Here is a 21679-nt window from a genome sequence, read left to right as displayed (position 1 = left end):
CAGAGAATTCCAAAGATTCACAACCCTCTGAATGAAGAAATTCCTCCTCATCTCAGTCGTAAATGGCCAACCTCTAATCCTGAGACTATGTCCCCTGGTTCTAGACTCTCCAGCCAGGGGGAAACAACCTCTCAGCATCTACCCTGTCAATCCCCCTCAGAATCTTATATGTTTCACTGAGATCACCTCTCATTCTTCTAAACGCCAGAGAGTATAGGCCCAATCTACTCAATCTCTCCTCATAGGACAGCCCTCTCATCCCAGGAATCAATCTAGTGAACCTTCGCTGCACCGCCTCCTTGGCAAGTATATCCTTCCTTAGATAAGGGTTTCCCAAGGTCATTAGAGAGTGCCGTTAACTCACTTATTTCCCATATTCTCCCTCTGTACTATTGTGACCAGTTATAGAAAATAAGCACCGTTTTATTCATTTCTTTTGGTTTCACAGTCTACGTCTTAAAAGAAAAGGGAATAGTCTGACCTTGGCAATACTGAGTGCAATTCTCTATAGCGTCTTTGTCATGTCGAGTGTGAGACATAATTGCCATTACACAATTTAAGTGAGGTCACAGCACGATTCATGTGTCTGCTGACTTAAAAAAAAAATCTCCTAATGGTCCCTGTGTCCTCTCATTTGTCAGCCTGTCTGCACCTCTCCTGACTATTACAGAAGAGGTTAAAACAATGTTAAACCATGTCGTCACTGCTCCGATTTCCAACACATATAGCAAGCACAAACCACAGGACAACATAAAAGCACTTTGGAACGTTTTCCTGTTGTTAAAAAGCTGGAAATATTCTGACAGATTCAAGCTGGGAAACATCACATCGACGATAGCAACAGAAGTCACGTGCAACACCACAACCCATTTCAAAAACAAATTCTTCTTCTCGTCACCTCTGGGAGATATTCAGCCTTCTGTGCTTTAGGACATGACGACGTACGTATATTGCATAAATAATCCACTCAACAAGCGGAGGCTGCTGTCCTCACCCATTCAAGTGCTAATCTTTTCAGTGACAGCCCTGATGCAGACATGCTAATGTCGGTCTCCCCACATCTCCCCCAACAAAAATATTGATGGAAATGGTTGTGAATATTATTGAAAGCACCATCAGCTGACAGAAGTGAAGCCCAACTGACTGAATGAAAGACTTGTATTAATATAGCGCCTTTCATGACCTCAGGATGGCCCCAAAGCACTTTACAGCCAATGAAGTACTTTTTTGAAGTGCAGTCGCTGTTGTAATGTCGGAAATGTGTAGAATGCCACTGTGATCTGTGCAAATCCCTGCCGCATGTAGCGGATATGTAACAAAGATCATCAGGACATCTTCAAAGTACTTCTCTTCCCTGTTTGAGTGACATACCCTTTATTAAGTTATTGGAGGCGACATCACATTGTACACGTGTGAGTAACACAGATCATTTCTGACATAACAACAGAAAACTCAGTTCTGACGAAGGGTCTTCAACCTGAAACGTTGACTCTATTTCTCTCTCCACAGATGTTGCCTGGCCTGCTGAGTTTTTCCAGCGTTTTCTGTTGTTATTTCGGATTTCCAGCATCCGCAGTATTTTGCTATCATTTCTGACATACCCTATCTCAACATCTGTCGACAAGGTGTCATTTGTCATCTTAGGCAGTCCCTCGGAACCAAGGATGACTTGCTTCCACATTAAACATGAGTTCTCAGGTGACTGATGAGTCCAATGCGGGACCTACAGTCTCTGTCACAGGTGGGGAAGACGGTGGTTGAAGGAGCGGGTGGGTGGGGTGCTTGGGTTGACGTGCGCTCCTTGCGCTGCCTGCGCTTGGCTTCCGCTTGCTCCCGGCGAAGAGACTCGAGGTGTTCGGTGCCTTCCCGGATGCTTCTCCTCCACTTTGTGCGGTCTTGGGCCAGGGATTCCCAGGTATCGGTGGGGATGTTGCACTTTTTCAAGGAGGCTTTGAGGGTGTCCTTGAAGCGTTTCCTCTGCCCACCTGGGGCTCTCTTGCCATGTCGGAGCTCCGAGTAGAGCGCTTGTCAGTTGTAGTTAAAATTTGAATCATAGAATGAATTTGAAAGAGCTCTCCCATTAGTCCCACTCCCCTGCCCTTTCACCATCGCCCTGCAAATGTTTCCCCTTCAAGTATTTATCCAATTCCCTTTTGAAAGTCATTTTTGAATCTGCTTCCACCGCCCTTTCACAGGCAGCGCATTCCAGATCACAACAACTGGCGGCGTTAAAGAATTTCTCCTCATCTCCAATGTTCCCTTTTATTCTTTTGAGGGGTGCGCGGACCCTTTAAGGGGCTGCAGGGCCTCTTCAGTTTCACAAAATTTTACATTGAAAAAGCCGGTCCGGGGCTGTGCGGCCGCACACCTTATAGGGAACGTTGCTCATCTCCCCTCTGGTTCTTTTGCCAATTACCTTAAATCTATCTCCTTTGGTTACCGCCCCCTTCTGCCCCTGGAAACAGTTTCTCCTTATTTACTTGATCAAAACCCCATGATTTTGAACACCTCGATTAGATCTCCCCATTGCCGACGATACAAAGATGGGAGGGAAAGCAGTGAGTGAGGAGGACATAAAAAACCTGCAAAAGGACATAGACAGGCTAAGTGAGTGGGCAGAAATTTGGCAGATGGAATATAATATTGGAAAGTGCGAGGTTATGCACTTTGGCAAAAAAAATCAAAGAGCAAGTTATTATCTAAATGGAGAGAAACTGCAAAGTGCTACAGTACAAAGGGATCTGGGGGTCCTGGTGCATGAAACACAGAAGGTTAGTATGCAGGTACAGCAGGTGATCAGGAAGGCCAATGGAATCTTGGCTTTTATTGCAAGGGGGATGGAGTATAAAAGCAGGGAAGTCTTGCTGCAGTATACAGGGTACTGGTGAGGCCACACCTGGAATATTGCGTACAGTTTTGGTTTCCATATTTAAGAAAAGATATACTTGCTCTCGAGGCAGTTCAGAGAAGGTTCACTCGGTTGATTCCGGAGATGAGGGGGTTGACTTATGAGGAAAGGTTGAGTAGGTTGGGCCTCTACTCATTGGAATTCAGAAGAATGAGAGGCGATCTTATCGAAACATATAAGATTGTGAGGGGGCTTGATCGGGTGGATGCGGTGAGGATGTTTCCACTGATGGGTGAGACCAGAACTAGGGGGCATAATCTTAGAATAAGGGGCTGCCCTTTCAAAACTGAGATGAGGAGAAACTTCTTCACTCAGAGGGTAGTAAATCTATGGAATTTGCTACCTCAGAGAGCTGTGGAAGCTGCGACATTAAATAAATTTAAAACGTAGACAGTATCCTAGCTGATAAGGGAATTAGGGGTTACGGGGAGCGGGCAGGGAAGTGGACGTGAGTCTAGGTTCGGATCAGCCATGATCCTATTGAATGGCGGAGCAGGCCTGAGGGGCCGTATGGCCTACTCCTGCTCCTACTTCTTATGTTCTTAACCTTCTCTGCTCTAAGGAGAACAACCTCAGCTTCTCTACTCTCTCCACCTAACTGAAGTCCCTCATCCCAAGACTTGTATTTATATAGAACTATTCTAAGAAATAATTTAAGTTGCAAAGGTGACCACAGCAAAGTCTAGTTTCCAGGGGGAAGCGATTAACTGCTATACTACATGGCTCCCCGAATGGTACAGTGAATAAAAGCACTGCTTAATATAGAGCTAAGCCACACCCTCCAGAGGATTCAGACACCATTTCTAGTCTGTACCAAGTTAACCGGTGGGCAGTCTGAGCAGTACGCTTGTCCAGTGCTCCTGGGCTTGGGATGGGAAAAATAAACGAAGGTTCCTGCTCCTGATCTCTGGCCTGTGATGCCGGCTGGAAAGTTCAATTGGATATCATGTGGAAACAGGAGTAAGAACATTAAGAAATAGGAGCAGGAGTCGGCCATACGGTCTCTCGAACCTGCTCCGCCATTCAATAAGATCATGGCTGATCTTTGACCTCAACTCCACTTTCCTGCCCTATCCGCCTATCCCTCGATTCCCTTCCAGAAATCAATCGATTTCTGTCTTGAACATACTCAACGACTGAGCATCCACAGCCTCTGGGGTAGAGAATTCCAAAGATTCGCAACCCTCTGAGTGAAGAAATTCCTCCTCCTCTCAGTCTTAAATGGCCAACCCCTTATCCTGAGACCTCTAGTTCTAGATTCTCCAGCCAGGGGAAACAACCTCTCAACATCTACCCGCTCAAGCCCTCTCAAATTAAGTTGTTCTCCCCATTGTCAAATAGCCGGCCAACATTCAGTCTAGGTTCACATATGAAGAGGTGTGGTACCAGAGGGCGCCTAGGCCACGCTCGATCAGCTCCGATGGACGGGTCACATCGTCCGCATGCCCGATACGAGACTCCCAAGCCAAGCGCTCTACTCGGAGCTCCGACGCGGCAAGAGAGCCCCAGGTGGGCAGAGGAAATGCTTCAAGGACACCCTCAAAGCCTCCTTGAAAAAGTGCAACATCCCCACCGACACCTGGGAATCCCTGGCCCAAGATCGCACAAAGTGGAGGAGAAGCATCCGGGAAGGCGTCGAACACCTCGAGTCTCTTCGCCGGGAGCAAGCGGAAGCCAAGCGCAGGCAGCGCAAGTCAACCCACCCGCCCCTTCAACCACCCTCTGCCCCACCTGTGACAGAGACTGTAGGTCCCGCATTGGACTCATCAGTCACCTGAGAACTCATTTTTAATGTGGAAGCAAGTCATCCTCGGTTCCGAGGGACTGCCTAAGAAGTATATGTGGAACAGCATACCAGCGTGATTCAGCCCAAAGGAGGGAAGATTAAGCTGAACTCAAGAGGTGAGGTGAGAGTAACTGCCCTTGACATCAAGGCAGCATTTGATCAAGTGTAGCATCAAGGAGCCCTAGCAAAACTGAAGTCAATGGGAATCAAGGGGAAAACTCTCCATTGGTTGGAATCATACCTAGCACAAAGGAAGTTGGCTGTGGTTGTTGGAGGTCATTCATCTCAATCACATGACATCACTGCAGGAGTTCCTCAGGGCAGTGTCCAAGGCCCAACCATCTTCAGCTGTTTCATCAATGACCTTCCCTCCATCATAAGGTCAGAAGTGGGGATGTTCGCTGATGATTGCACACTGTTCAGCACCATTCGAGACTCGTCAGATACTGACGCAGTCCGTGTCCATATGCAGCAAGACCTGGACAACATTCAGACTTGGGCTGACAAGTGGCAAGTAACATTCGCACCACACAAGTGCCAGGCAATGACCATCTCCAACAAGCGAGACACTAACCATCTCCCCATGACATTCAATGGCATTACCATCGCTGAATCCCCCACTATCAACATCCTGGGGGTTACCATTGATCAGAAACTGAACTGAACCAGCCATATAAATACTGTGGCTACAAGAGCAGGCCAGAGGCTGGGAATTCTGCAGCGAGTGTCTCACCTCCTGACTCCCCAAAGCCTTTCCACCATCTACAAGGCACAAGTCAGGAGTGTGATGGAATACTCTCCACTTGCCTGGATGAGTGCAGCTCCAACAACACTCAAGAAGCTCGACACCATTCAGGATAAAGCAGCCCGTTTGATTGGCACTCCATCCACCACCTTCAATATTCACTCCCTCCACTACCGGCGCACTGTGGCTGCAGTGTGTACCATCTACAAGATGCACTGCAGCAACTCGCCAAAGCTCCTTCAACAGCACCTTCCAAACCCGCGACCTCTACCACATAGAAGGACAAGGGCAGCAGACGCATGGGAACATCACCACCTACAAGTTCCCCTCCAAGCCACACACCATCCTGACTTGGACCTGTATCGCCATTCCTTCACTGTCGCTGGGCCAAAATCCTGGAACTCCCTTCCTAACAGCATTGTGGGTGTACCTACGCCATATGGACTGCAGCGGTTCAAGAAGGCGGCTCACCACCATCTTCTCAAGGGCAATTAGGGATGGGCACTAAATGCAGGCCTAGCCAGCCAGCGACGCCCACATCCCATCAATGAATAAAAAAAGACATGACTTCGCTTATATTCCACTAGTGAGCAAGCTTCCCTTCACTCAACAGATGTATTGACGGAGATGGTTGTGAAAATTATTCAAAGCGCAGTCACGATATTTTACAGCAGTGAATGAGATTGCAATATGTGCAAATCCCTGCTATATGTAGCGGATTTATTACAAAGATCATTGGGACATCCTTCAAAGTACTTGTCTTATTCAAAACAGATTTATAATGCCAGCAACGTTCTGTTTATCTTAACTGTGGTTTCTTGAGACCATGTTTAAAGTTACTCTGGATCAGCACTCTCCAATATCTACTTTTCATGTTAACAAAGAGTCAATAATTAGTGGAGCCGAGATCATAAACTACTCGTGGAGCTAATTATGCAAATACAAGTTATTCCATAAAAGACAGACTTGCATTTATATAGCACCTTTCACGTCCACCGGACGTCCCAAAGCGCTTTACAGCCAATGAAGTACTTTTTGGAGTGTAGTCACTGTTGTAATGTGGGAAACGCAGCAGCCAATTTGCACACAGCAAGCTCCCACAAACAGCAATGTGATAATGACCAGATAACCTGTTTTTTAGTAATGTTGATTGAGGGATAAATGTTAGCCAGGACACCGGGGGATAACTCCCCCTGCTCTTCTTTGAAATAGCGCCATGCGATCCTTTACCTCCACCCGAGAGCAGACGGGGCCTCGGTTTAACATCTCATCCGAAAGACGGCACCTCCGACAATGCAGCACTCCCTCAGCACTGCACTGGGAGTGTCAGCCTAGATTTTTGTGCTCAAGTCTCTGGACCGGGACTATGAACCCATGACCTTCTGACTCAGAGGCGAGGGTGCTGCCCACTGAGCCACGGCTGACACTAAAAGCAAATGGAACGGGGGATGGGGGGTTGAATTAAATAAATTACAGACACAACACTGAACAGAATTTTTGGGCGATACCTTCCCCTTCTTTCTTGAAAGCTCTGGCATTTGTTAGGTACGGTTCAGTGGTTGTCAATCAGCATCCAGTACCTCACTCCAACAGGCCAATTTGATGCGTGCGAATAGACAGTGATTGTAAGCAGGTTATTTAACCACATGGGCCACCACAGCGGAGCCTGAGCCTGAACCTGATGTGACAAGCCTGCTCTTTCCAGCAGCATCAGTGATCAAGGCGGAGGAGGGCAGGAGCTTGGTTGATTTTCCCCCTCACTTGTCCAGGGATGTTGAGGCCAATTGTAAAAGTCCTACAGCAGACCTAGTCTCAGATTCAGATTGTCTACTGACACCACTGTGATGAAGCATGCTATAAATGAGCTGCAAGTGCTTGGCACAGATCCTGGGTTTCAGGGTCTAAGGTAGTAATCCAGAAAAAAGGAATCTGCAATCACACCCATGAACAAAAATGCTCTACAATACTGATTTGTAAATTCTAAATGAGAAATTATAGAACTGAAACCATGCAGTAAATGAAACCAAGTCATGTTACTCCCAAATGAAACGAAGATTGAAAAGTTTTAATTCGATTGTCCTTGGGCTTGGGGAGAGTAAAATCAGTCTCGGTTCCTGCTCCTGATTGTTATCCAATGACCTCTGCTGGAAGGTGAAGGGTCACAGACCCGAAACGTTGACTGTTTCTCTCTCCACGGATGCTGCCTGGCCTGCTGAGTGTTTCCAGCATTTTCTGTTGTTATTTATTGTCACTCACTGTCTGGATTCACTTATGAGGAATGAGCAGGAGGATGAATACTTCAGGAGCAAAGGGGTGAAAACTGACAAAAGGAAACATATTTCACATTCTAACCAAAAAAAAATTTCAGAAGAGGGAAATGCTGCGTTGGGAGAATATCTGTACAAGGACTTTCTTTATTCACTCCTATTACAGAAGCCACAGAGCGCAGATTACCAGTTGGGGAATTCCCATATATCTAATTTAGTACATTGTGAAATGCTACACTTGCATCTTTAAAATGTTTTTATAGTCGCTGTATAACACCAGCACGAACCAGACCTCATGCAGTAACCAATGTTCCCTGTAATTTTGTTTGACGATGTGCTGCCCCTTTAAGGGGCTGTGGGGCCATTCAAAATACCGCTCATGCGCAGATTTTGCATTGAAAAGCCGGCTGCGCGGGGTCCCTGGAGCGCTGCGTGGCTATGCAGCTTACAGGCAACATTGGCAATAACCCCGATTTTTTCATTACTATAGCCAGTGTGACTATTTGATGAATATTGGACGTCAGCTTTTGAATGGGCTTCCACAATGAAAGGAGCTAACATCTCTCAGTTTATTCTACTTACTAGTCGAACTCCTGTGGCATCGCAAACGGGGAGTCAAGACCAAGCGTCGTCATCAGGTGAAGGGTGGAGGATAATTGGATCCGGGCACACAGACATAATTCAGTCCCCATTTTAAAGTCCTACTTTCTGTTCTCATTTTAGGTTATAAATTCCCATGTCCATTGTTATAATGCAAACTGCCTATGTAAACTTGTCACATTGTAATTACACCCTCCCACCAGTGGTGGCGCTGCATCGCCTCCATTTGCAGGAGCAGAAGTACGATGAAACAAGTTTACACAATCAATTTCTATTTCAAATGTGAACATAGAAATTTATAATATAAGTTGACAGGGAGTGCAGACAGATGTAAGATTTTTAATATACAGATTGTGTAGGTTTCCAAAGGTTAATATGATGGGGATTGAAGCAGGTGTTGGGGAGGCTCCAATGTGCCCCTTAAGCTGCGCGACCTTGTAACGATCTGGAGGTCCTGCGCAGGCTACTCACCGGCTTTTCAGTGGAAGTAACAGCCCGTGCGCAAAAAACTGAATGGGCCTCTCAGCCAGTTAAAGGGCCCACGCACCAAAAAATGACAGAACATTGTGTGTCGGGGGGAGGGGGGTCCATTTCATTTTCACTCTTGCTTCATATAGTTCATTTACACGTGAGTGCTTCAAAAGAATAAATACCTTTTAGAGGGGCGGGGTGGGGGGGGGGGAAAACAACCCCAGCTATCTTTCTTAGTGAGGTTAAGATAGCGTTGGACATTCTAGTCATCAATCTCAATACGTTCATCAGCTGTACACATACAAATGAAGATATTAAAACTGGAATCAAGTACTGAAAAATCTGGAAGATGTATTTTTGACAAATCTTTAACTTTATTCTGTATTATGAAAAATGACAAATTAAGGGTCAACAGGTCAAAGGACAACAGTGATCTTTATTAACCCTCTATTCTCCATCCCCACAAAAAAATTACTCTGCTACAATATACCGCAGTAAAACATTTCAGCTTTTTTTTTGGAGTTACATGATCATAAGATGCAACCATTGAACAGAAACAGTAAGATTAAAACAGCTAAGAAAAAAGGGAACAAGTCTCAATATGTCACTTGGCTCTGGAATACACCAATCTCATTCCCGGACAGTGACACACGGGGGTCTAGCAGCTATGGAACCCAGCCATTACAGTGCAGAGGCCCTTGCGATTGGATGGCTGTGGCCTGTTCCAATGATAGAAAGCATTACTGAAGGGCACAGTTTAATCGGCATTCACCTCAGATTACAAACACTGCTACATTTACAATTAGTACTTAGGTGTGTAATAAAACTGGAGGGTGGAGCAGGAGGGCACAATGACAATAACTCAATTCTTGGTTTGAATCCAACTAGACAGGAAAGAGAGGGGTCAAGGAGATATCGTTTCATGTAAGCAGACGCAAGTACAAATTGAGGAAAACATAATAATTAGAAAATAAAGGTAAGTAGATCCCAAGGTCTTCTCTCTCTCTCCTGTTAAAAGTTAATTGAAATCAGTTTAATTCAAAGGTCAGTTCTAAATTATCTAGTTGCCCTCGAGAAGGCGGTGGTGAGCCGCCTTCTTGAACTGCTGCAGTCCGTGATACTTCTTTGTAGCCATTTGGTACAACTGAGTGTCTTGCTAGGCCATTTCAGAGAGCGGTTAAGAGTCAACCACATTGCTGTGGTTTTGGAGTCACATATAGGCCAGACCGGGTAAGGACAGCAGATTTCCTTCCCTAAAGGACATTAGTGAACCAGATGGGTTTTTCGACAATCCGTTTCCTGTAGTTTCCTGGTCACCATTACTGACACTAGCTTTTGATTTATTTAAATTAAATGAATTTTAAATTCCCCAGCTGCCGTGGTGGGATTTGAACTCACGTCTCCGGATCATTCGTCCAGGCCTCCGGATTTTCAGAGAGTATGAATCTCCAAGTCACACACCATTCTGACTTGGAAATATATTGGCCGATCCTTCATCGTTGCTGGGTCAAAATCCCAGAACTCCCTCCCCAACAGCACTGTGGGAGTACCTTCACCACACGGACTGCAGCGGTTCAAGGCGGCGGCTCACCACCACCTTCTCAAGGGCAATTAGGAATGGGCAATAAATGCTGGCCTTGCCAGCGACGCCCACATCCCACGAACGAAACAAAACATTTTTTGGCCCTATCGTTGCTTCAAATTGAACCTTCTGAGGGATAATTCGGCAAAATCTCTTCCCTATGTGCCATGCTCCTCGGTGGTAAATAAATAAAAGTCCAGTCCATCCATCTATCCTCGCTACTGCCTTATTCAACCCTTGCTTGTTCCTTTCCAGAGGATACTTCCTGTCTCCACAGCACAGGATGCATGGTGTTCCACATACAGTACTTGATGATTATCTCGGTCTATATCTCTACCTTTAACTTGCAATCCTGCTCCTAACCAGCTTTACTTGTAACGACGCACATCGACACTGCATTAACTAGGAGTCGATTCCATATGTAACCACATCTCAGGAGGAAAAAAATTCTCATCTTCTTTGACGCTTTGTACTTGCGCTCTCTATTGAAACGAAGTTGCCTGCTTATATTCATGATAGCAAAATACTGCAGATGCTGGAAATCCGAAATAACAGAAAATGCTGGAAAAACTCAGCAGGCCAGGCAACATCCGTGGAGAGAAAATAGAGTCAACGTTTCGGGTCAAAACCCTTTGTCAAGACTAAAGAGGCACAGGGAATGAAATAGATTAAGAGGCCAGGCTGGGAGAGAACAAAAGAGAAGTGAAGAGACATTAAGAGGTATTCAAAATGAGACGAGATGGTGATAGGACTAGTGGAGACAAAAGACGGCTCTAGATTAGGTGTGAAATGCGCTGGCAGAATGGGAGACAGCTGCCATGTGGGAGAGAAAAAAGGGGGTGGGGGGGGAACCAAAACAAAGGTGTGGATAAAAAAGAAGTAAAAATGTAATAGGGGCCGAGGTTATGATCTGAAATTGTTGAACTCGATATTGAGTCCGGAAGGCTGCTTGTATTCATGTTAGCCTGACTCCCAGCAATTTAAAGACCTGGATAAGTTTGCTTTCTTTTTCCAGTAACACTTTAGTCAGTTATGCTCTTATGGCACATTCTGCCACAATTAATCTCGCTGTAAACAGGGTGCCAGTGTTCATTAAATCATTCATACAACTGAGCTGTAGCAGTTCAGGGAAGCACTTGTGGATGTAAAGAGATTGGCAGCACTCTCGGGGGATGTTGGGACAGGGGGTTACAGTACCATACCATCCAGCAATGGCGTGCAGCCACAACAAATGCTGTATGATCAGTTCGCTCAACAGCGTGGCACAGCTACAGTCAGTTACTTCCCTCTGGCAGTGGAGTTGGCTGTTCAATCTCTCCATTTCTACCGTGAGGAGATTCACTAGCTGGACGATAAAAAAATAAATGACCATGTTGCCAGCCCTACCGCTCCAGCCTACACCAGTAACTGTGCACTGTAACTGGCTCCGGGGACAGCACCCTCACCTCCGAGTCAGAAGGTTGTGGGTTCAAATCCCACTCCAGGAACTGGAGCACAAAAATCTAGGCCGACATTCCCAGTGCAGTGCTGAGGGAGTGCTGCACTGTCGGAGGTGCCGTCTTTCAGATGAGACGTAAACCGAGGCCCCGTCTGTGTGTCATCATAAAGATCTTAAAATAATCCTGCAACCATGTACTTATATATGCCTAGTAACGTGCGTCATGATGTGTGCAATCAACCCATTGCTAATTTCACATAAAAACCAGATAATCCTGATTTCCAATACCCATTACTGGAAAGCAAGCTCGTGTAGACACTGGGCGAGGAATGGATTAGACTAAACTGCCAGAGTTTACTGCAATCTACTGTCGTGAAGAATGGCTACTTGGGCATGTTACTGCAGGGGACGAGGTTGCAGGAACTGCAGTTCAGCGCGAGTCACTGGCATTGTGAGAAGCTGGGAAAAACAATGGAGGAGCTAATCTACTAGAAAGCCATTACAGTCTGACTGAACGTTTTCAGAGCTACAATGAACCCGGCATTAAATGCTTACTTTAGCAGCTGAACGCAATGTTCGACCTGGAACCCATTCACAGCAGTGGCTCCGGCAAAGATCATGACTCCATGCAAGGCAGTTACTTCCCACGGGTCTAAAAGCATTAAAAAAAAATGTTGCTAGCCTATCATGTTAGCGTGCGGCAGCTTAATTCAAGAGCAGGTGATATGCAATTATTAAATTGTTTCAAGTAGGATTTCTTGTTTTGCCTAGATCTCTATAGAGTGCAAAGTTAAATATACATCAGTGCCTTCCTCCCTACATAACATGCTGAGCTTACGCTGCTGAGAACTGCCTATTTGAAGAGCCTACAAGAAGGCCTCCAAACTTCTTCCATGTAGCAAACACACAGCTTCAGTGTAACACACGTTGCTGGGGTAAAGAGCTCTCCACGGATGTGAACTTGTGCCCTCCCATTCTATTGTACTGGATAATGTACACGGGCTGCTTCACTGATGAAGAACTTACTGTTATTTTTTGTGTTGTCCCCTCCTCTTGAAGTAACCACACCTGAAAAGGCAGGCGGGTGATCGACTGCTGGGCTTCCGCCTATAGTTGCCTCCTGGGAGGCGTGCAAGAGCAGCCTTGGGGTGACCTGCCCTCTGATACCCCATCGCCAAGGGGGAAGTGCATCTACTCTGCGCCACCTCACCGACTGGACGGCAGAAACCAGGAACTCACTACGTAGGGGCGTCACAGGCAGAGACTCCTAATCTAGCATTCTGTGGCATGGTACTGCGATATTAGCGCCTTCTGTTCTAATTCTATTCTTCCTATAATGGCGCCGATTTGCAGATTTTCCTTCCAAACCAGATCGCCGGATTGAATTCATAGAAGTTTACAGCACAGGAGGCCATTTGGCCCATTGTGTCCGTGCTGACAAATTGAAGTAGGAAGAACAAAGGAGCTATTCCGAGAAGGGCCCAAACCAAATGCAAACAGTTCATTGTCACGAGAGAAAAAAAAGACAAAATACTTAACTGAAAGTGAACACGTGACAGTTTTCAATGTATTTTCAATTATCCTAGACAAAAAGTTCAACCATAGGATCTCACGACACACCCAACCATTACAAGAGCAATTGTTAAATAGTACAATTCGACTTAAGTGCCAAACCATTTGCATCTCTAACTGAAATTGGGCAAATGAGGGGGGGGGGGGGGGGAAAGGAAAAGGAGAAATACAAAAGATACATAGCTACTGTGTTGATCAGTAGATGCGCCAAACACCGAGTCTCTTCGCCGGGAGCAAGCGGAAGCCAAGTGCAGGCAGCGCAAGGAGCGCACGTCAACCCAAGCACCCCACCCGCCCGCCCCTTCTACCACCGTCTGCCCCACCTGTGACAGAGACTGTAGGTCCCGCATTAGACTCATCAGTCACCTGAGAACTCATTTTTAATGTGGAAGCAAGTCATCCTCGGTTCCGAGGGACTGCCTAAGAAGAGTCAAAAAAAGGGTCATTAACGTAGTCAACCATATTACAAGTGTTGAATGTGTAGAGTATCCACACTAAAAAATAAACCTGCCGGTGCTGCATCGAGATACAGCAGCACCTCTTACAAGGCAAACCCATGGCACTTCGAAGCTTCAGATATCCCCATCAGCTTAGAAATGAGTGATCAAGCACTTTAGTCAACAGTTTTGTAATCTATTACTGTGAAAACCTACAGCAAACGGGCTTGATTCTCTGATTTGTGAGAAACAGTATTTGTATTTATTTTTAATTTCTTTTAGGTGGGCGGGGGAAGGATTTTGAAAAACATGCTCGAAGAGCCCTGCAGCAGGGAATGGTGTCTCCTGAATCGGACAGCTCTCATTACTTTGCTGGGTGGGGGGGGTTTATACAAAAAAAATCAATACATTTCCTTAACTGTAAACCGAGTCAAGGACAGTAGTGTTCGGAGTACAGCATCGGCCTTGGTGCAACCAATTTAGAAGTACCCAGCTTCACGAAATACCTGCAGCAACATTGTAGACTTTATACCAGGCACCCCGACTTTCAAACAAGCTTTCAAAACCAAAAACACACATCTACATGCAACATTTGCTTCACTTGGTCAGAGTTCAGCATTGCGGAGTTCTAAAACTAGGACGGTGTCAAAAACTGTCGACAGATTTTTTTTTGGTGTCACGCACAATGTAAAATATGAATAATTAAAACCAAACAGCCTTCCTCTTTGTGAACATCGAGGACTCCGCATTCAGGCTTTGCAAGATGTTGGGGATGGGTTACCTCAGCAACTGCATCCTCACCGGCAACTGAGCTGCGCTGATCATTAAAACCAGATCTCTCCCTGATGGCTTGCTTCTCTGCTACCCCTACTGCTTAAATTAGTTTGTAAAATGTGTTGCCTTTGCCCTCTGGAGTATGCAGCTAGTGTTCTTTCAGCGAATTGTTAGTCTGCGGCAACCATTTTCCTTAAAAAAACAGGGGGGCAAGGGAGCTGGGAAAAAACACAAGCTATATGAACACATTTTGGTCATTGTACACAAATAAACAGATTGTCTAAGATTTTTTTTTTTTTTTAAATGTCTCTGCAAGCAGCTTAACTGCCGATACAAAAAAGAACAGATAACTAGACTAGTTTTAGTAGGACCTACAACTTAAATTAATTTAACATTTCAAATCGTCTATGTGCTGCACACGGTGCGGTTTCCAGGGAGGAACTCATGCTGCCTGTTATTTTTATTAACCTGCTGCAAAGGACGTGTGATGTTAATCAATTCTCCACAGAGTCCACCGGCACGAGCTGGAAAATACCGCATCATCAGCTTCCAGAGTGGGAGTGGATAAGCGACGCTTCAGCACAGAGCACGAGGTGCACAGACCAGCTTTAGTCACACGGTACCCAAGCTGCGCTTGTGCTGCATGCCAGGAGCAGCCTTGAAGTACTTTAGAAAATATTTTAAAAAAACAATGCACACAAACAAACAAAAATAAAACACAAAAAGAGGACAGTGGATCCTTTCTGCCAATCAAAACAAAACAAGTCTTTTTTCTTTTCCCTGGTCGGTAGAGGCAGTCCAGATGAACAACACTGGTTATCACAGACACGTAGCTGTGAGGCTACAGTACACGAGATGACAAGCAACTTGTGAGCGCCCTGGAATCTTCACACGCATCGTCCATAATCTTGCTGCCTGCCCCCCAACCATCAGTAGCTATTTCCCTTCATTGCCGCCTGTCCTCTGTTTCTTGCCTGGAGAAAGCCATCACAACGTCCTCTGCACCTGCAAGATTTTTTAAAAACAATTATTAACCACACATTTATCAAGCGATAGGCGAGACACTGGTTAAAAAAACTTAAAATGATTGCAGACTCTGACCAACAGAACAGCGTGCGAGCAGCTTGATCATCAAAGCACTGCTGACTCTGGGAGTTTGATTCGATGGCAAAACCAGCAATATGCTGACCTCACAAAGGCTTCATTTTTATGCAACAGAAGAAAATAGTCAAAAGCCTTTACAATTATGCTTTAGAAAGAGGGCAACTAAAATTAAATCAAGCCATGACTTTTTTCCCTGCATTTCCCAAGAGCCGTTATTGAAATCACAACAATCATTGTGGCTCAAGAAAGGCCAACACCAGGGCCTCTGATCTAAATAAGGACCAATTCCATTAAGCAGCAATCCATCTTCATTAAACTTTCCTACTGATCAAAGTCTAAATTCATTGTAAATTTATAATTCCGAATGTAGTGCCCCAAGATTTTTGTGGATGACTCCAGCTGATCTCCCTCAGCATTGCCAACGGGTAGTTTGGGGTCTGGAGCATGGTTGCAACGGAACTAAGATTGAGCTGCGCTTAACCTGGCCTGCCCCTTTAAGGCCACCGTGCAGGTTCTCCCTGTGGGGGAGGGGGGGGGGGGGAGGAGAGGTCTAAATAGGCACATTCTGAGGTCAAAGGGCAATTGTAGTGACTTGAATATCCCTCCCTTCTGTCCTTGGGGAGAGGGCAGGGTTAGCAAGGCAAGAAAAATAACAGCAAATGACCGGTTTTCTTTTTCTAAACTTGAGACTTTGACGTATGACTAACCTGCGCTGGATTCAATAGAGAAAAAGGGAAAAACAAGTTTCAAACTGAACTAGAGTCCAATTAAACTGAACAAAGTTAACTGTTTTAATTCAGAAACGATCAGAACCTCTGGCCAATTCTGGCCAGTCAAGAACCAGCGGCTACACGTGTGCAGTGGAAGAGGCTTTATTTTGTTTCTGTGCAAAGTGTCACCTTAGTGCAGCAACCGGCCAAATGTTTGAGTCACTCACTGATTCGAGAGGCTCTGCATTCACCAAGCTCTGGAATCACCCACTGAAAAGTCACCGCCTGGTTGTTTCAAATGTAAATAAATATTTATTTGTATGAAAATATTTCTCGTGTCTGCGTGTTGTGTTTGCTTGCCCCAGCAGGGCCAGTACCTGCGTGGCTTAAGTCATTCTCTAAAGTGTGACTTAAATGCTACTCAAGTGTGTGTGAATCCTGCATGTTCAGCCATCGCGACTTTACCATTCCTGCTGTGGACCTGACCCAATGTTGGAAGATGGAAGATAGGTGTCAGCTGTGGCTCAGTGACCCTAACCCTAACTGTGACTCACCTGAGTCAGAAGGTTGTGGGTTCCACTCCAGAGACTTCAGCACATAAATCTAGGCTGACACTCCAGTGCAGTGCTGAGGGAGTGCCGCACTGTCGGAGGTGCCGTCTTTTGGATGAGACGTTAAACCGAGACCCTGTCTGCTCTCTTGGGTGGATGTAAAAACAGCAGGGGAGTTATCCCCAGTGTCCTGGCCAATATTTATCCCTCAAATCAACATCACTAAAACAGATTTCCTGGTCATTATCACATTGCTGTCTGTGGGAGCTTGCTGTGCGCAAATTGGCTGCCGTGTCTCCTATATTACAACAGTGACTACACTTCAAAAAGTACTTCAGTGGCTACAAAGTGCTTTGGAACGTCCTGCGGTTGTGAAAGGTGCTATAGAAATGCAAGTCTGTCTTTCTTTGCCTTGTATGGGCAAGACTGCGAGAAGAGACTTCTGCAGCCAAATGCTAAGGCAGGGAAGCCGACCCATCTGGTGCTGGTGTGCGTGACCATAAGATTTACCAGCAGGTCAAGCCAGAGCCAGCCAGTCAACACTCCAATTCAGGACGTCAGAGCTGCCTCCAGTGGCAACAGCAAACTGGGGCATTTTTACTGACAGATCTCTTGTACAACGGTTACAGCACAGGAGGAGGCCATTCGGCCCACCAAGCCCGTGCCGGCTCTCTGTAAAGGTTTAACTTCTGCAGCATTTGTATCAATAAGTCTTTGGACGGGGGGGTGGGGGGGGGGGGGTGGAGTGGGAGTCCATCTGGTTAAGACATGAAGGTCTATCGACTAGGAAGGTTCTCCCTCTCAACTTTCTCTTTCAAGATTTATTTTAAACTTTGGATTTGAGTAAAGCAAGGCTCACACCTCCCTCAACATGGAATAAACTGTCTTACTGTATTCTTGAGCACTTTCATTTTTCCAATCTAAAAGTGGTTAGCAGTGCCGATAGAATCAGATGCTTTCAAGATGATGCCCGTTTCAGGTGTTTTGAAAATGAAGTGAATTGTACAGCGCACTTCAAGTGCCGTAACCTACAAGGCTACGTACGGATCAAGAGCGGGAAAGTGGGATTAGGCTGGAGAGCTCATTTTTTGGCCGGCACAGACACGTTGGGCGGAATGGACTCCTTCTGTGCCATAAATTTCTATGAATCTATGAAATGTTATAAGCAACACAGGAAAATATTGGTCTCCAAACACCAAAAATGCAAACTGAGTGATCACAATTCACGCCGCACTCTGAACTGGAAGAGAGAGAACATTTCCACGTTTTTACTCAATAGTTTTCGCTGATTCAGTGTTTGAGCACTCCTGTAGGCGAGTCCCTGGTCCCCATGGCCTAGAGTGTGTCTTTACCTGCCCAATATATAAATAATTGGCAGCGAGTCCAAAGATCAAACTAAAAACCTGTTACTCTATTTGACCACACTGGCTATATTATGTATCCTCAGAGGATTTTCTTGGACATTAGTAGGCACAAAATTAACGCTTCATAAATCTGTGGCTTAGGCTATAAAATGCTAATTTAAGAAACAATAATACACTGCTGATGGTCAATAGTTAGACTTAACTGTCCCTCCTCGAAATGAATAGTTGTGCCTGCTGCGATAGCAACTGTGCACCTGCCCTTGAATATTACCCTTTTTGGGGTTAACCATCCTTGGAGTCTCTCGCTCTCGCTCTCTGGCCTGCGTGTCTTGTGCTAATGAAGTTTAATTATGTATCTCAGCTTCAAAAAGAACCGCCAACTGAACAAAAATACAGACAAAGGTGCAAAATACAGAACTGAACAGCTCGGCCCCTTCCTCGGGTACCTGCTGCAGACAGAACATCTATTCTGACACCCCTGCGTACAATGTTCCTTCTAATTTTTTTTGACCCGTGTGGCCCCTTTAACGGGCATGCATGCGCAGTTTTTCGATTGAAAAGCCGGTTCAAGGCTGCGCAGGTGCTGCAGATCGCTGTGCAGCGTAAAGGAAATGTTGCCTGTATATTAAACCAATCTGGGCCATTTTCTATGGGTAGACCTGCCTTTTAATCCCATATGCGCTGTGACAGAAAGAAAGCAAGCAATACCATGATACACCAAACACAAAATTGCTTAATTTGTCACAACCATGTACAGATTTTCTGACCTTTCACAGATCATCCGCTTACAAACTTTGGGAGTGGTCAAGTACAGCAGCACTAACATGGCCGAACCCAGCTTCAGCAGTAAAGCATTCAAACTCAAGGTTGAGAAATAGTCTCGCTCCTGGAACTGAGCACAGACCCGCACACCTGCTCCCAAGCTCTAAAGTGTACCACTGAGAACTGCACTCAACCAGCTCGGGGAGTCTGTCCCACCAATTACTCATCCCCCCACCACCCCCCCCAACTTTCCCTGTGCCCCACTGAGCGCCTCCCAACACCTGTGATTGAAGGCGCATAATGTGGGGAGTCAGCAACAGCAGCAACTTGCATTTATATAGCATCTTTAACGTAGTAAAATGTCCCAAGGTGCTTAAGTCAGTGCCCAAGACTTTATCCTACCTCTTTGTGGGGTGCTGGAGTTGGACTCCGTGGTGATACAGTAATGCCATTTGGTGTTTTTTTTTTTAAAAAGATTATTTTTCTCTGTCTGTGATGCAGCCAATTCAAGGTTCTGAAGCTGTATCTGGTCTTTATGTTAAAGTTCTGGCACTTCCACCTATCCAAACCCTCCTTTATGACCAATTCATTAAATATATTCAAGAAGGAGTTAGATATATTTCTTAAGGCTAAAGGGATCAAGAGATATGGGGAGAAAGCAGGGACAGGGTAGTGAATTTGGATGATCAGCCATGATCTCATTAAATGGCGGAACAGGCTCGAGGGGCCGAATGGCCGACTCCTGCTCCTATCTTCTATGTTTCTATGACTAGCAGAGTCTCTTTTTTAAGTGCTATCAGCAGTTTACTGTGCACAGCAAAAACAAATTGCACTTAGAGACACATCAATTAGGGTGATGAGATGATAAATGATAATGGTCTAATTTTTAGGGCCAGTTTAAGAGGCGCTCCAGCAGATAAACACAATTTAAAATGCACCACTGAAGATACTGAAATGTAATTAGTTCAGTAGTTTCACTCCATGCCTGAACTAATCCTTGTGTGTGCCAATGCATTAGAAATGTGCAAATACATAATTACTTTCAACTACTCTGATGTCCAGATGGTAGTGAGGAAGCAATCAGCCAAATATGTGGATGGTCTGAGCTGGCAAGATGGGAAATTTCAATACAAATGAAATTGAAATAAAAATTGCCATAACACAATGTGAACACCCAGAAATTAATAACCACCTTTGAAATGAGACTAAAAGGATTAAATTATGAGGATGGGTTGCATAGACCGGGATTGTATTCCCTTGAGTAACAAAGATTGAGTGACCTAATTGAGGTGTTTAAGATGATTAAAGGAGTTGTTAGGGTGGATAGAGAGAAACGATTTCCTCTGGTGGGGGGAGTCCAGAACAAGGGGGCAGAACCTTAAAATTAGAGCCAGGCTGTTCAGGGGTGATGTCAAGAAGCACTTCTTCACACAAAGGGTGGTGGAAATCTGGAAAACTCTCCCCCAAAAAGCTGTGGAGGCCGGGGGTCAATTGAAAATTTCAAAAGAGTGAGATTGCGAGATTGTTAGGCAAGGGTGTTAAGGATCACGGAGCCAAGGTGGGGGAGTCAATATACAGATCAGCCATGATCTAACAGAATGGCGGAACAGGCTCTTGGGGCTGAATGGCCTACTCGTGCTCCGATGTTCCTGAATGAATAAAGAGTGCCTTTCCTGAATACTCAGAAGTTGCCATCAGACTATCCTCACTGACTTCTGGCGATCTTCCCCCACGGTTCCGAGACAGAACAGCCATTTGCAAGATGGCTTCTTTTGTTTCACAATAAAAGCTTTAAAGGCACCTGTCCCCGTCACTATCATTGGCTTACTGCTTCAACTGTAGTATTACTACAAAATAATGTGCAGCAGGTTTTTTATTTCAAACTGAAGCCTGGTAGCCTCAGCCTACCATCAGACCGCCTTACTGCAGACTGAATCCCCTTTAATAGAAGGAGCAATATTTCTTTCTTCCTGTCCAAGTTTTAATTCGCAAATCTCAACACCTTTCAATATGGGCACATAAGGCAAATTGTTTGATTAGTAGGATGGTTTGGCCGCAGGCAAACAAATGTGCCGAGCAATTTGCAATACATCAACAACATGATGAAATGGGGCATATGGTTAGAATTAAATTCCTGGCTGCCAAATTCAACTTTTTTGTTTTACTCAACAACAACTTGTATTTATATAGCGCCTTTAACATAGTAAAACGTCCCAAGGGGCTTCACAGGAGAGTTAAGACAAAAAACTGACACCGCGCCACGTAAGAAATTAGGTCAGATTGGTCAAAGAGATAGGTTTTAAGGAGCGTCTGCAAGGAGGAAAGAGGTGTTTAGGCAGGGAATTCCAGAGCTTAGGGCCCAGGCACCAATGGTCATAGATTCGTAGAGTCATAACGGCACAGGAGGCGGCCATTCGGTCCATCAAGTCTCTGCCGGCTCTCTGTAGCGCAATCCAGTCAGTCCCATTCCCCCACTCTATCCCCGTAGCCCTGCAAGTTTATTTCCCTCAAGTGCCTATCCAGTCTCCCCTTGAAAACATTGAGTGTCTCCGCTTCCACCACTTCCGTCAGCAGCGAATTCCAGGTCATCACCACTCGCTGCGTAAAA

At 45.4% G+C, this 21679-nt stretch overlaps 1 protein-coding gene across 1 annotated transcript in view; it reads right to left on the bottom strand.

Annotated features, from left to right (window-relative positions):
• Window positions 1-9193: 9193 nt before the first annotated feature.
• The window catches only part of ctnnbip1 (catenin, beta interacting protein 1), a 124866-nt gene continuing 112380 nt past the window's right edge, over window positions 9194-21679 (bottom strand). Inside the window, exon 4 of the mRNA XM_085967379.1 lies at window positions 9194-15585. Within this exon, the coding sequence (XP_085823505.1) occupies window positions 15527-15585 (59 nt within the window). The 3' untranslated portion in view covers window positions 9194-15526. The remainder of the gene's footprint in view (window positions 15586-21679) is intronic.

Source organism: Somniosus microcephalus, chromosome 25, assembly GCF_052327205.1.
Source record: "Somniosus microcephalus isolate GS21.2 chromosome 25, FLI_Smic_1.0, whole genome shotgun sequence".
Classification (NCBI taxonomy): domain Eukaryota; kingdom Metazoa; phylum Chordata; class Chondrichthyes; order Squaliformes; family Somniosidae; genus Somniosus; species Somniosus microcephalus.
The sequence above is the reverse complement of the archived record's forward strand: the minus strand, read 5'-3'. Positions and strand labels throughout refer to the sequence as shown.